This window comes from Sinocyclocheilus anshuiensis, unplaced genomic scaffold (genome assembly GCF_001515605.1).
Source record: "Sinocyclocheilus anshuiensis isolate Anshui unplaced genomic scaffold, SAMN03320099.WGS_v1.1 scaffold1031, whole genome shotgun sequence".
In the NCBI taxonomy this organism is placed as follows: domain Eukaryota; kingdom Metazoa; phylum Chordata; class Actinopteri; order Cypriniformes; family Cyprinidae; genus Sinocyclocheilus; species Sinocyclocheilus anshuiensis.
Genome location: NW_015542633.1, coordinates 629028 through 645197, shown reverse-complemented (window position 1 = coordinate 645197; position 16170 = coordinate 629028). Strand labels below are relative to the sequence as shown.

Below are 16170 nucleotides of genomic sequence, written 5' to 3'. Positions count from 1 at the left end.
CACGGGTTTGAGGATTAGTGATGTTATATAATATAATATAAAATGTATATTAGTAATAAGAAAATTGTTTTAATAAGTCAGAACCATTATTTTTTATTATATAAAAACACTTCAAAAATTGTATTTACTAAATTGCATTTTACTTTTTTTTTTTTTGCAATGCAATGCAATAAACAGTATTATAAATCTGGCCTAAATAGAAACTTTATAATATAATATAATAAACTGAGAAATATAATATATAGTTAAGTGAGAAACATTAAATTTTATTATATATATAATTTTACTTATTAAAAATGTACTAGTAATAAATTTATATATACACTTAAACACTTGTATTAGTCTTTTTATTGCGTCCACAAAGAATACATCTGTGTTTTTTCCTCTACCACATTTGGTTTCAAAGAATAAGTTTAACCAAGCTCTTATTACCCAGAATTCCTCAAAGGAGGCATGTGACCTGCTGCAGGGCAGAAAGGCTTTAGTTTGCGTCATGAGTCGTGATGTGAGGATTACAAATGACCGGGATGTGTGTGTTCAGAGAGCGAGTGAGAGCGTGTGTGTGAGAGAGAGCGAGTGAGAGAGCGTGTGTGTGTGTGTGTGAGAGCGAGTGAGAGAGCGTGTGTGTGTGAGTGTGTGTGAGAGAGCGAGTGAGAGCGTGTGTGTGAGAGAGAGCGAGTGAGAGAGCGTGTGTGTGTGTGTGTGAGAGCGTGTGTGTGTGAGAGCGCGCGTGAGTGTGTGAGAGCGCGTGTGTGTGTGAGAGCGAGTGAGAGAGCGTGTGTGTGTGTGAGTGAGAGAGCGTGTGTGTGTGTGAGTGAGTGTGTGTGTGTACTTGGTATTTATCACGTTATGGGGACCAAATGTCCCCACAAGGATAGTAATACCAGTACATTTTGACCTTGTGGGGACATTTTTGAGGTCCCCATGAGGAAACAAGCTTATAAATCATACAGAATTCGTTTTTTGAGAAAGTAAAAATGCAGAAAGTTTCCTGTGAGGGGTAGGTTTAGGGGTAGGCTTGGTGTAGGGCTATAGAATATACAGTTTGTACAGTATAAAAACCATTACGCCTATGGAATATCCCCATAAAACATGGAAACACAACATGTATGTGTGTGAGTGTGTGTGTGAGTGTGTGTGAGAGAGAGCGTGTGTTTGAGTGTGTGCGCGTGTGTGTGAGAGAGAGTGAGTGAGTGTGTGTGTGTGTGTGTGTTGAGCTGCTGTTCTCATGAACAGACCAAAGGTTCAGAAATATATCAGCCTTTCAATCCATGAAAGTCTTTCATTCTGAAATACTGCAAAACTATTAGTACCACCAGCCTGTAGAATTAAAAACTGAACAGAAGCCATCAAATTATCACTTTTGTTTACTCACATTAGATGTGGTTTAAAGCAGTGTTTCTCCTCTCTTCCAGATTCCAAACGCTCCTCCGGCCTATGATAAGATCGCCTCCGGACCTTCACCTCCTCCTTACTCACCATAAGACACAAACTAAGGAAAATCTGAGGATTCCTGTAATGTTTGTGGGATGAGCGGTCACATAGCGATGGTGGCCAGCGTCGGTCCAGGAGAGCCACAGTCCTGCAGAGTTTAGCTCCAACCTTGATTAAATCTCACCTGCCTGTAGCTTTCTATTAACTCTTGGACCCTGATTAGCTTCTTCAGGTGTGTTTGATTAGGTTTGGAGCCGAACTCTGCAGGACTGTGGCTCTCCAGGACCAACGCTGGCCTTTTTCTGGTATACAGGAATCTTACCAAAGCATGTGGACTATTAACATCTGACACTACAGTGCCTTTTAAACACAACGTCATTCATCAGACATGAGGCTAATAAAGTTTAATATTAATTTAATCCAATAGAGTTTTTGTTTTAGTTCAAGGTATTTAAAAAGAAAAGGTCATTTGCACCTAAATCTGTTTAAGATGTTCTCAGTTTTAGATTTATACTGTTTTAAATGTCGTCAGATAGAAGCATAGAGATTTCGCAGTTTATTTCTGTACACTTCTAATTACCTGTTACTGATTATTTACTTTTAATAATTAATCTTTATCAAACATATGTCTGTATTTCTTTACCAAATGTCTTGACTGTAAAAGTGAACACCTGTAATGAAACTTTTATTTACATATTCGCTGAGCTCCAGACACCGGACTTGGGAAATCTCAGACTCACATATACGAGGCAAACTAAGTTTCTATGAAGAGATACTGAGCTTCTTATGCAGTGAAGGGCATCACTGCAGTGTCAGGAGCTGTTTTGCGCAAACCGTTCAATACAAAAGAATAAAACATTAAAATACTGCATTTAGTTTCATTACCCCTTTCAAGTGAAAAATGCATTTGTAATATTTTGTTCTGTAATACAGGGTTTCCGAAACGGGTTCGTGAAGGAACTGCAGGGGCTAATAATTGCATAAATAAAATATACATTAAAAAATATGCTAAATCAAAATAAAGCATTTCCTAAAATCATAGAAATATTTTTAGATTTTATATACTGGAAAAATGTTAAACTATATCATAAAAACTAAGGGGGACTTCAAGAAAATATTTGAGGTCAAATGGGTTTAGCTGACAAAAATGTTTGGGAATCTCTGATTTAATATGTTTAATAAACTCAAAGAATAGGCACGGTACCCCAATGTTTTACTTCAGTCATAAATATGTTTATTTTCATGAATATAGAGGAAACACAAAACTGTTATCAGATAATGTCTGATAATACTCAACCTAAACGCCTGAATGCACTAACGCAGGCTTGAGATCAGCCAGACATACTCTTAAATAGACTGAAGACTGTTCTACAGGATAATTTTAATGGAAAATACTACAAAACATTCAAACCTTTGCATACAAATGGAGTAGAAAAGTCAGCCAAACAAATACTGTTATCTACATTACTGGCCATTTGAAATCTCTAAATTTCTCTTTGCGAAACCAATTTTATGTACAACTCCAAGGGTAACCAATTTCTCCTCAATATGTATTGTAAAGAGCAAAATGCGCAAAATATTAATATAGATATTTAGTATTCAGCCTCTCAACATGGGGAGAAATGGAACCAGAAGGAAGCCCACTTGTACTCAACAAGACGCAAAACACTGAACAGACCATCCTCTGTGATCACGACGGGAAAACAGATGACCTCCAGAACCATTTCAGTGATCAGGTCTCCCCAGTGTATCTCGTTTTCTCAGTGGATCACTTGTGTTTAAAATAGGTACAGTAAAGCTACTTGAGGATGAACTAACCATTTGAGCGGCCATTGGCTTAGCTACCACTTGCACGCTTGAGGCTGACGCTTGAACGATATTTAAGACGGCACCATCTGGGCTCAACAACAGTTTACTAGGAGTGGGAACTTGTACAAGAACCATGCTTTGACTTTGTGGTGGCTGGGGTAAAATAACAGGCTTTCTGATTGTCCCAGGTTGCACGGCTCTGATAGGTGGACAATGTGTCATTATGACCGTGCTCATAGAGGGAGGAACGGTTGCAATAGGAGTGGCTGGACTGACGTTGGTTGGACCACCGATTGGTGGAACCATTGCAACTGGAAGTTTCTGCATCCGAGATATCGTGCTGCTCATGGGTGGTACGGTTACCATTGGCGAATGCCTTGGAATCGCAGCTTTCACTGGTGCTATGACTGGCGCCACTTGGTTTTGGGTTGGTCTTCCTTGCAAGAGCATTGGAGACGTTGTGCTTATTAAACCTTCTTGAGGAAAAGAGGTTTCTTTGGGATACCCGGTCATACCTTGTGATGCTGTAACTGAGACGTTGGAAGCTTGAAAGATAGGAAGTCTCACAATGTCTGAAGATACACCAGGACGCAGTGTTTGTGCCACTTGTGAGAGAGCAGTAGGGCCAGACACGTTCAGTGGAGTTCTGGTGCTCAGTTGCTGACGGACTTGATCAGAAGGTCCAACTTTTGGAGAGGGTAGCCTGACTGGTGTTACCAATCTCACACCTTGCACAATTGAAGGAACGGTGTAGGTAGCTGAACTGTTTGGACCTCTAGGAACAGTGGAAGCAGGACTTGGTCCTTGCAATCCTCGAGGACCAGCAGGACCTGGACCTTGCAGTCCTCCAGGACCAGCAGGACCTAGGACTTGCAATACTCCAGGACAAGCAGGACTTGGACCTTGCGATCCTCGAGGACCAGCAGGACTTGACCCTTGCAATTTTTGAGGACCAGCAGGACTTGGCCCTTGCAGTCCTCCAGGACAAGCAGGACTTAGGACTTGCAATCCTCCAGGACAAGCAGGACTTGGACCTTGCAATCCTCGAGGACCAGCAGGACTTGTCCCTTGCAATTTTTGAGGACCAGCAGGACCTGGACCTTGCAGTCCTCCAGGACAAGCAGGACTTAGGGCTTGCAATCCTACAGGACAAGCAGGACTTGGACCTTGCGATCCTCGAGGACCAGCAGGACTTGACCCTTGCAATTTTTGAGGACCAGCAGGACTTGGCCCTTGCAGTCCTCCAGGACAAGCAGGACTTAGGACTTGCAATCCTCCAGGACAAGCAGGACTTGGACCTTGCAATCCTCGAGGACCAGCAGGACTTGTCCCTTGCAATTTTTGAGGACCAGCAGGACCTGGACCTTGCAGTCCTCCAGGACAAGCAGGACTTAGGGCTTGCAATCCTACAGGACAAGCAGGACTTGGACCTTGCGATCCTCGAGGACCAGCAGGACTTGGCCCTTGCAATGCTTGAGGACCAGCAGGACTTGATCCTTGCAATCCTCCAGGACAAGAGTCGGAGATGAGCAGAACATGGGTGCCAGGTCCAAGGCCTTGAGTAGGTACAACAAATCTGGTGTTATTGATCAGGAGCTGAGTTCCAGTGGCAAGTGGGGCAGTGGTGTTGATCACTATTTTCTCCTGAACACTGTGGTAGAGGTGGTAGAGGTCGGAGGACTGACCACAGAAGTCATGACCACTGGAGGAGTTAAAGCAGAGCTGCACCTCAATGCAAAAGAACTGGACACTCCAGAAGAGGAGGTATTGGTTGTCGTTTTAATTGGTGAGCATGAAGTGTAAAGGGATGTGGTCACTTGCTTGTTAGCTGCCACATCAACTGGTAACATAGTGTGTTTGGTAATCAGGCTTCCCAAATAAGAAGAAGATGTATTTGAAGTAGAGCTGCCAGTCGATAACCCTGATTTACAGTGAAGAGAATTTAACGTTGAAACTGATGGAGGCACATCCGGTTTTACAACTGACAAAAGTGCAGAGGAAGCCATGTGGCTGGTGCCTAGAGTTGAAAATGTGAGTGTTTTGCCATCAACAGTCCCAGATACTTTCGGAGCACTTTCAGTATTCCCTAACAGACTTCTGCTTGCAACCAAACAGCTTTTTGGACCAATCTGGAGTCCACCTGAGGTTGACGTTGCAGGTACTCTGGAGACGATCACAGGTGTAGTTTTCGTAGAGGCGTTGGTCGCTGATGGCATATTCCTGTTTGTACCAAGTATTCTTGATGTTAACCCTGGGACACTGATGCTCTGGATGCTTGTACCAGAAGAAGTGCAGGATAAGGTCGTCCCCAACTTGGGAATGACCTTCAACGCTGGTGTACTAGTAGAAGAAATGTTAACCTCTGAAAGTGATGCCACTTTTGGAATGGTAAGTGCTGAGTTGCTTAAGTACATGACCCGTGATCCTGGCACGGTACAGGTTGCTGTAGTAGTGGTGACCTTTGAAGGGATATTTGATGAAGGTGTGACCAGGAAAACCTTTTGGAAAGTCGATTGGTGTGGAGTTGTGCTTCCTGGTAAAGCCCATTTTTGTGGGGGCTTCAGTCCACATTTAGAGACCGTATTCTGCTGAGCACCTTGGACATCTTTTGCAGTTATAAGGACACTATCGTTGCCTTTGCTTGTGGCTAGCAATGCAGATTTACCAGGGATTGTTGTTTTGGCTGTAGTACCGTTATTGGAAATCTGATTCAAGGTTAAAGGAGCGACAGTTCCTGCCATAAAAGTAGACGAGCTGACTGGAACAACATCGTTCGAGAGTGACTGAGGAGTGACTCCAGGTAAAGCTTTAGCAGCGAAGGTGGCCAAAACAGCTTGTGTAGTGGACGTGGAAGACTTTGACACCAGAAAGGCTTGAAGTTGCGGCGAGATTGTAAAAACCGGGCTGGGTGGCAAAGCCCCCGTTCCACTCTCCGACTTCTGAACCTTCACCACTCCTGTGTTGCCTCCTCTCGTAGTGACAAGGATGGATTGCGAGTCTCTAATGCACACTGTCCTGAGCTCCTGTTTAGAGTAAGGTTTGGTCGGCCCACTGCTGGCTGATCTATTGAGGGCCATCTTTGGTTCAGTAGTCTTTTTAGGCACACCAACAGTCATTAAGGTCCTTAAACTGGGAGTAACTACAGCAGATGGTGTTCTTACAGCGCTGGTATCTTTCAAAGGTGCCACCGGCTGGACAGGAACCTTGTTTTCCGGTATGGTGAACCCTGAAACATTGGACAAGTACGTTGTCGTCTTAGGGACAGATGCAGAGGTCTGGGCTGCCTTATTCCCAGTGCTTTGAATCAGTAGATTTGAAGGCAGGATAACGACTTGTTGCATCACCTTCTCCCCTGATTTTTGATTTGATATTGGTTGCACTGAAAACTTTACAAAAGTACTTCCTTTCCTGAGAAGCCCCACGCTTCCTGCCGTCTTATACACCACCTGTCCAGTGCTTTCGGTTGTGGATGTCGTACTTGTTGTAAGTGTTTCTGAGACAAAGACAGGTTCAGAGTGTGGCGTAGGTGGACAGGATACTCGGACAGATGGCAGAGTTACAGATGCTGTCTTGTTATGACTTATTAAGGTCACTTTGTTTCCAACACTCTTAGCCAGCAATGATTGGATGGGTTTGTAAGTCCCCTGAAAGCTACTCGTAGGCTCAAGCAACACTGAAGCTCGTGGGTTCGCTGTTGCATGTTCCCTGGATGCAACTTCCACATTAAAATCAGATGTCAAAGAGCTCTCTGGGTCTGTTTTTCCTCTCTTGCACGGACTCAGTTCCTCACTGAATGCACCAGTTTGGTGCTGTTTTGAACTGCGTGTGAAGGGTCCAAGCTCTGATGAATGCATGGCAACATCAGGTCTGTCGAATAGACATCTTGATTCGTGATTTACATTCTCTGCCAAAAAAAGTCAGCATGCATCAGTCAAAACAAACATCACTGAATGCATTTGGAAAATGGAAAACAGGAATTGAGGAATTGAAAGATAAAAAAGTGCTGCTCCAACAACCAAAGCAAGGATATTTGAAACACTTCCTTGTAATAAATTCATCAGACAACTAGTTTCATATTGTTTGGTTAGTTATGCATTAGAATGTCAACAATCCTTTAGGGCTTGTACTGTTTTTTCTTCTCTTTGCACTGCTAAGAACTTACATAAAGTCCATGCAATTGGTAAAATTAGCTGTTTCAAATGTTTATCTGACTCACCTGTGATCTCAAAATCTTCCTTCATAGTCCTGCCCATTTTGACTTCACTCTCTTCCAGTTTGTTTGTTGTCTCTGCGGATAACAATTCATCTTTGCATGCAACTTCCCCAGTATCTTCTGTATCCATCTGCTCCCTGATGAAGTTCTCATATTCGGGGTGTTTTTTTTTATTCGTCACACTCCTTTTTCAAGCGCGCTGTGTTGAGGACAAGGACAGGGATGAATTCTCAAAGCCCTGTTGCCAGGAAAACATCGCCTCAAGGTAGAAAAGAAAAAAAGAAAACATCTAGGCGCCTGTTGAATGCAGCGAGGTGTATCAGTCACTGCGCATTACAATGGAAAGCTCTTTCTTGGATATAATTCAAATTCACCTCCCAGATCGCTTGAGAAAACCTTTCTTTGATCGAAAACAAGACTGAAATGGAGAAGTCTGAAAAACCACAACGTCAAGATTCTCAAAGGGGAAAAAATATGATTGCACGGATTTAAGATTTCCCATCTATATTCAGCATGTGGTTTCAGTGCAACAAGGTAAAATGAGTTCGCTTTCAAACATGCACTCTGGTAAATCAAGTCAAACTCAAAGTAGGCTCATGTTTACTCCTTTACCTGTTCCTCTGGAAGGCCTTGACGAGTTTGGGTTCCCATGGTAACAGCTCATTTAGCAGCCTTATAAGTGTGATGTGCAACTCTTTCACGGCGGCTCTTTTGTTTGGCCATCGTCCCTGAAATACGGCACAAAGACACACATCACATACACATCAGTCTTTAAGTCTTCAGTCACTAAGACAACGTTGCTATATTAAACACTGGATTTTGGAAATATCAAATTGATATCATGCATGCATGCATGCAAACAAACCTGTTTTGGCCACATCGAAATGTTTACTTCACATTAAAATGCCTTGCTTTAAATATCCACACAGTTCAGGATTTATATTGAATGCATTGAAATTATTTGTCCAACAAAAAATATAAAGTCATTATTTAGTGGCATCAATAAAAGTCACAGATAAAACACTGTCATATAAATATTAAATGCATGTATGTTTATGTTCCCTCTCTTACTAACAGATCTCTTTTTGCCGTCCAGTTCATTTAGTTATCTTCTGTTTTACTGATCAGGACTCTGAGATCATCCAGACTGGAGCAAACCAACTACAGAATGCAAACAAACGTTTTATTATATTTGTTTTTATTTACATGCACTGGTACTGAATTTATACTGTAAAGCATTTTTTAAATACAGGTTCAGTTGAGTCTATGTTTAAATGAGTGTGGTTTTAATTATTCAAACGTTGTAATAAATTCTAACAAATGCTGAACTGAATATCTGCTGCCTTCTAGTGGAAGTCGGACCGAATAAACAGCAAGCCATGCTTACAGATGCATTATGGGATGCTGGGCTGAAACGTTCATATTTACTTATAAAAGCGTCTGCTGAATGAGTGAAAATAAATGCAAATCATCTGTGAAATGCAGAACATTTTAAGGCCTATAAAACGCTTGATGTTTTGAAAATAAGATTGAGATCAACAACAAAAATCCAAACCAAACAATATGAAAGTGGTGAGAGAAAGTGTTTTTATTAAAAGAATTCTACGCAATGTAATATTGTGAAATATTATTATGATGTAAAATAATGTTTTTCTATTTTAATATACATTAAACTGTAATTTATTTCTGTGATGCGCAGCTGGATTTTCAGCATCATTACTCCAGTCTTCAGTGTCATACTAAATACTAAATTAGAAATAATTCTAATCACATTAAGAATCGCAAACAATTTTTGTATCATAAATTGTTTAAATATGCAAATGAGGTATTATCTAATTAAAAATGCAGTAATAATCATACATTTACAGTACATGTGATCATTAGATAAATCCAGGTTTATAATTCTTGTTTGATTTTATTGTCATATATTACAGATTTCTCTTTTTATCCCTCCATAAATCAGAAAATACTGTCAGCAGAAAGATTTTCACCATGTTTTTTTAGGAGTAACATGTGTAAATCTGTGAATGAAATATGAGGGTTAAAGAAGAAAAATGGTTTAAGCATAAAAGCAATAAGTGTAATACTGCTTTAAATTGTTGTATTTCACACACACACACCCACACACACACACAAATTCTGTTTAATTTAATTGCAATTTTGTTTTTGTTTTTCTGAGCAAAAAATAAATATCATACATTATCCCGATTTAGAAGACGCTCACTAAAATGTCATTCAGTGTAACAATCCTGTCAGGCATATTTACAACAAAAATCAATTTATGACATATTAAAAGACCAATTACGTTCACCCCAAATACTAATTAGTTGTAATTTTACATTTTTTAAATGTGCCACTATCCTAGGTTTGGCCGATTTGTCAGTAAGAATCACTAAAATGTCATTCAGTGTAACAATCTTGTCAGGCATATTTACAACAAACAAACATCAATTTATGACATATTAAAAGACTAATTACTTTCACTCCAAATACTAATTAGTTGTAATTTTACATTTTTTAAATGTGCCACTATCCTAGGTTTGGCCGATTTGTCAGTAAGAATTTTTTACTCATTTAAAACACAATAAAATTTAATATGCTCCCTTATTCTTTTATATATTTTAATATGTACACGTCAGAATAAGCATGTTGTTTGAATTTTTACATAAATATTGTGTTACACTGAATGACAATGTAACATTATTTCAACCAACGCAACATTTTATTCTCCAAAAACTTATTTGAAACCTTAAAAGTAGACACTTTACTAACATTTAATGTGCGTTCTATGGACATAAAATCACTTTAGTAAATTTCTTTTGATGCGCACATCTTAACGTCTTTGACCCATGAACAAACCTTCAGAATATAGAAAGAAACTAAAGTTTGGTGAATGAAAGAGAAAAAACTCTACAGACGCAAACAGATGAATTGGGATGGATGTTTTCTTTCCACTTCTGCTCGTCGTTGGCTTTTCTTATCACCTGGACAACAAGGTCAGCTTTTGTTCTAGAATGATCTCCAGTTTCTGGGCCTGTTTGGAGATCCAGTGATCGACGCCGTGAAAGCGGTAACAGTTCTCTAGCATCAGTCTGAAATCTGACACGAACGCCGTGATGGACTTATGCTTCTCTGAGAGGAAGCTCTGAAATATTCTGAAGGCCTGCTGGATCTCGGGCGTGAGATCGTCCCCGTCGTCCAAGTATGCCGTGAGATTCTCCAGCCCTGATTGGTCAGTCGAACCGTTGCAGGAGGTCAAGGTCAAGCGGTGGTTCGGGTTCATGTCCGGGGAGGCATGTGATGTGGGTGCACATGCGTGTGCGCTCTCACATGTGTCCGAATTAAGCTTCATTCTCCTGCCGTGATGCTGAGGGCCTCGCTCACCTGCACAGGTAGCATCATTTGTCAAGCAACGTCAATCTGTCATAACAAGAAGCCATTGCTGTTCCTGATGGAGCCTGTTTGAAACAAACAAACAAAAAAACCAATTAATTTGTTCTTCCTAGGACCATTATAAGCATACTAATTAACTAATGACTGAATGCATTTCCATAAACAATCCGCTTAAACTCATTTAAAGTGTATTAACCAGCTCTTAAATGCGTTAACCTTTCATTCTCGTCATCATGTTAATGTTTCATGAGTTTTCACGACATTACCGGAGCGCTGTTCGATGTTGTCGAGGGAAACATTAAACCGCCCGCACTAGGCCTCGATTTCACTCTCACACCCGGGAGGGCTCGCCTGAGCACCATGGTAATACCTGGTTTTATTACAACGAGAAGAAAAGCAATGAAACCTGATTCGTCTCTCCATTCTCTCCTGACCCTCCAGGCTGGAAACATGAACGTGTGAATATTCTAGTTCTATTTGACCTAAAACTCCCACATTCTGTCCTACTGTTCCCAAAATAATCTTTGAGAAAATCAACCATATGTTCCCAGTAAAGCTTTCAGAGTTTATTTCTGTGTTCATGTGAATTATTGATGAGGATGCTTCAGATTGTAGAAGTCAGAACTGAATTCAAGTTGAGCAGAAAGTCTGAAATCTTTCAGGAGAATCCCACAAAAGCTGTCAAGAAAAATCCTGGCTCATATTTACATTTTTACAGATCATAAAGAAAATTAAAGTCATTTTATTTATTTGGTAACATTTTAAAATCTGTTAGGCCTAATAGAAAATTGTTATTATTAGGTAACACTTTACAATAAGGTTCCATTAGTTAATGTATTAACTAACATGAACAATACATTTGTTACAGTATTTATTAATCTTTGTTAATGAAAATACAGTCGTTCTTTGTTAGTTCACAGTGCATTAACTAATGTTAACAAGCACAACTTTTGATTTTAATAATGCATTAGTAAATGTTAAAATTAACATTAACTAAGATTAATAAATGCTGTAGAAGTATTGTTCATATTTAGTTCGTGTTAACTAATGAACCTTATTGTAAAGTGTTACCCTTAATTATTATATTTTCATGATGATTCAGCATGTCAGTATTCTTCATAAAGAAAATGAAGTCTATTTTTTATTTTGTAACATTTTAATAAAACATAAAATTAAAATGTTACAAAATAAAAGACTTCCGTTTCTTTATGAAGAATACTGATGTCCACGTGAAGTCATCGACCAGGCACGTGATGCTCTCAGTGACCACTAGATGTCTCCAGTGTCCATCAGAGACACTAGAAAACACTGAAGTATGATAGTGCACTGCGTACTACATGCTGCACAGTATGCACTGAATATGGATATGACCTGGTGTGACTCCAGTTATCATTGCAGAAATAAACTTACTTTGAATTTCTAATCTACTTTTGTGTAAAAACGTCTCAAGTTTGAGTCAAGAAGATGAAATTGTAGTTGAAGTCACTTCGGGTTCATTCATCGCACTGGAAATGGAAGGTGAAACTGGCCTTCATTCATCTGACCATAGTAGGAGTAAACAACTGACCATGGTAACCACTTACCGTAGTACAGGTACAGTAAAATTAGAGTAGTGTCCCACATTCATTGGTGATGTTACAGTAGAAACTGCAGTAACCATGGTAGTTAGGGTGGAAGCTGTGGTTGCCATGGCAACACTGTAAGTGTCTGTAGACCTTGATCATGGCATCCATGGGCTCTGATCAGCTGAACTGAGAACAGATGCTTCAGCTGCTGGTGTCACGGTTACCATAGTAACCAGACCATAATACACACACATATACACATATTGTACATTTGGTTCAATTATTCTGTAAAAGACACATGCTTGAAATTCACAAAACCGACTGCTAAACTGATACATTGTGTTTTTAACCGTCTGTTTGATTTCTTTTAAGGAATTTTAGGAGAAATTGAGATAAAGCTGATTTTTCAAAGAAATACAGTTAAGAACTACATTATGTTCCCTGATTAAGAAAAAAAAAATGTCTAAACATCTGAACCTAAATATTAGATCTGATCTCTATGGAAGCTTGTTTCTGCCACAGAATAAAAAATAAAGTATTTTCTACTTTTTATCTCTGACTTTTATCTCACAATTCTTTCACTTTAAGACACAACACTTTCTTTCAATTCTAACTTTTCTCGCAATTCTGAGTTTATATCGCACAATTCTGAGTTTATATCTCGCAATTCTGAGTTTATATCTCGCAATTCTGAGTTTATATCTCGCAATTCTGAGTTAATATCTCGTAATTCTGATTTTATATCTCGCAATTGAGTTTATATCTCGCACTTCTGAGTTTATATCTCGCAATTCTGAGTTTATATCTCGCAATTCTGAGTTTATATCTCGCAATTCTGAGTTAATATCTCGCAATTCTGAGTTAATATCTCGTAATTCTGAGTTAATATCTCGCAATTCTGAGTTTATATAGTTTATATCTTGCAATTCTGAGTTTATATCTCGCAATTCTGAGTTTATATCTCGCAATTCTGAATTTATATCTCGCAATTGTGAGTTTATATCTCGCAATTCTGAGTTAATATCTCGCAATTCTGAGCTTATATCTCGCAATTCTGAGCTTATATCTTGCAATTCTGAGCTTATATCTCGCAATTTTGAGTTTATATCTCGCAATTCTGAGTTAATATCTCGTAATTCTGAGTTTATATCTCGTAATTCTGAGTTTATATCTCGCAGTTCTGAGTTTATATCTCGCAATTCTGAGTTTATATCTCGCGATTCTGAGTTTATATCTCACAATTCTGAGTTTATATCAGATTATATCTGTTTATATCTCATAATTCTGAGTTTATATCGCGCGATTCTGAGTTTTTCTCACAATTCTGACTATTTTTGCAAGAATAAGGTAAGTCACAATTACCTTTTTAATCTTTTTGTCCCACGTTGGAAACAAGCTTCCATAGATCTGTCATGAAACAACATTCCATTAAATGTTGATCTGAAGTCACGTTGACAGACAACTGAAGAACAATCACACGACGATTCTGGAATCAAAATATTTAATAAGTACATAACAAGTATTATACCATGTATAAAATTCGGAATCACGATTCGAAGCGATGTTTCTGCCGGGACCGCAGATCAGATTAGCCACACTGAAACAGCGAACGGTGAAAGTCAAACAGGTAGGAAAATAAACCGACGGCTCCGTTACAATCTCATTTCTCATCGTCAGTAAGTGCAATAAAACGTAAAACACCACAGGAAACGAGAGCGAGAGCGTGAGAGAAAACAGCCAAGATCACAGACGAGAGGAAAGCCAGCACTGGAAATCAAAGACGGGATATCGCTGTGGGAATGACACACGTCACAGACGAGCAGATAAACATCGTACATCTGCAGTTCCTGAAAAACAAAAGCAGAAATCACCACGAAAAGAGACGAACAGGCCGAGCAACAAACAACCGAAGGGAACAAACAGGGAACAGATGAACGCTTTGGATCTCGTTCACGATGATTGAGCAGCGGATTCGCTCCATCTGTCACGACAATCCAGCTGAAGATGGAGAAACATCAGCAGATCTGGAGAGATTCGCACTGATTCTCCATTTCACCGCAGCTTTCAGCTTCATTAGAGCAGCGGATCAAAGATTCAGTCATTCGATTCCCGTCAAGAACACGTTTGACTCAGTTCACTCCGAAATGAATCAAAGGTACAAAGAATTATATTCTGCATTAAGAAAATGAAGCCTATTTTAAGGACCATTAAGATACTCTAAATAGTGACATTATTTTTTATTACGTTTAAACACATTTTATGCCATTAATATAATGCATAAAAAATGATAAATTATTTTGTGTTAAATTGTATTTTGATATTTTAAATATTAAAAGTAAATATAAAAACAATACATGTTAAAAGCATTTACACATTGTATTTGTAGAACTGCCTCTAATTTTATGCTTGTTTTAATAACAAAAATCTTTTCTTTTTTTTTAAACAGTAATTAGACTTGAAAATCATTGAGACTAAAGAGAAATAAAAAATAACTCAAAACCAAAACATCTGGACAAATTCATGAGAATTTGGGATAAAATGTGTTTATAAGTGCGTCACAATGCAAATTATCATAAAATTAGGCTTCTTTTGTGCAAAATATAATTATTTTATATTTATTTATTTAATAAATATTTAACTACATAATTATAATTAAACAATTGTTTATGAAATATTTATTTCAATTTATTTATATAAAATAATTTTATGAATTATTAACAATTTATATACACACACACACACACACACACACACACACACACAAACAAACACACACACTCACACACATGACTGTAGTGATGAGTTTAACTCAAACCTTGCAGACGTTGTGTGAACACTCGGTGGTGACGGGCTGGAAGGACAGCTCCTGACAGCAAACACACATGAACAGCTGCTCCACCTTACGCAGGAAGTTCTGCAGGACAACAGGAAGTCATGCATCAGCACTGCGTTATTTTACTATCACTGAAACACTATTATAGTTTTTATTCATATTTTGGATTTACTTTTATTTTTATATTTTGTTTCGATTTTAATTTTAGTTAAAGTTTTATTTTTAGAAACGTTCTTGCACGTTTATGTCATTTTTCTTTTGTCTATATAGTTCTTATTTTTTGTATTTCAGTTTTAGTTTATTTAATTTGATTTTCTAGCAACTAACTGAAAGAAACTAATTTAATTTTTTATATATATTTTGAATTAATTTTATTTTTGTATTTTCCACTAGTTAAAGTTTTAGTAATTTTTTAACATTTTTATTAGTTAGTATTTCTTTAAATGTCTGTATAGTTTTTCATTTTTATTTCGATTTTAGTTTTAGTTATTTTAGTGCCTTGGACGGTCGTGTGGTTCGGGGTCGTCCTCTCTTCCTGCCACGCGTCGAGCCGCCCACCGATCGCACCGTCGCCTCGCGCTTCGTCTTATTGGCCATGGCCTCCAGATAACCGGGGGGATACTGAGACACACAAACAAACACAGCTCACACTCAACACTGCGCTACACAAGATATGACAGCATTAATATGAGTGACATGACGGATATTACACAAGCAGCTACTGTAGTTTTGATAACTTATTTGTATTTTAACTTTGTTCTTTTTCTTATGATTTTACTGCATAGTTTCAGTGTTAAATTTAAGCCATCTCAAACATTTTATTGTTTTTCCCGTCAAAGCTTTCACAGACACATTATATGTTTATTTTATTTGTATGTTTTTTTCACACACACACACACACACACACTCTCACACACAGACAC

At 38.6% G+C, this 16170-nt stretch overlaps 2 protein-coding genes across 2 annotated transcripts in view; one reads left to right on the top strand and one right to left on the bottom strand.

Moving 5' to 3' along the window:
* The window catches only part of LOC107694551 (melanoma antigen recognized by T-cells 1-like), a 2521-nt gene extending 1024 nt beyond the window's left edge, over positions 1-1497 (top strand). Inside the window, exon 4 of the mRNA XM_016494259.1 lies at positions 1416-1497. Coding sequence (XP_016349745.1) covers positions 1416-1484 — 69 coding nt within the window. The 3' untranslated portion in view covers positions 1485-1497. The remainder of the gene's footprint in view (positions 1-1415) is intronic.
* Positions 1498-10436: 8939 nt separating this feature from the next.
* The window catches only part of LOC107694522 (E3 ubiquitin-protein ligase UHRF2-like), a 31622-nt gene continuing 25888 nt past the window's right edge, over positions 10437-16170 (bottom strand). Inside the window, exons 15-18 of the mRNA XM_016494222.1 lie at positions 15746-15868; positions 15230-15328; positions 14162-14261; positions 10437-10840 (exon numbers count right to left, since the gene is read on the bottom strand). Of these exons, the coding sequence (XP_016349708.1) occupies positions 10437-10840; positions 14162-14261; positions 15230-15328; positions 15746-15868 (726 nt within the window). The remainder of the gene's footprint in view (positions 10841-14161; positions 14262-15229; positions 15329-15745; positions 15869-16170) is intronic.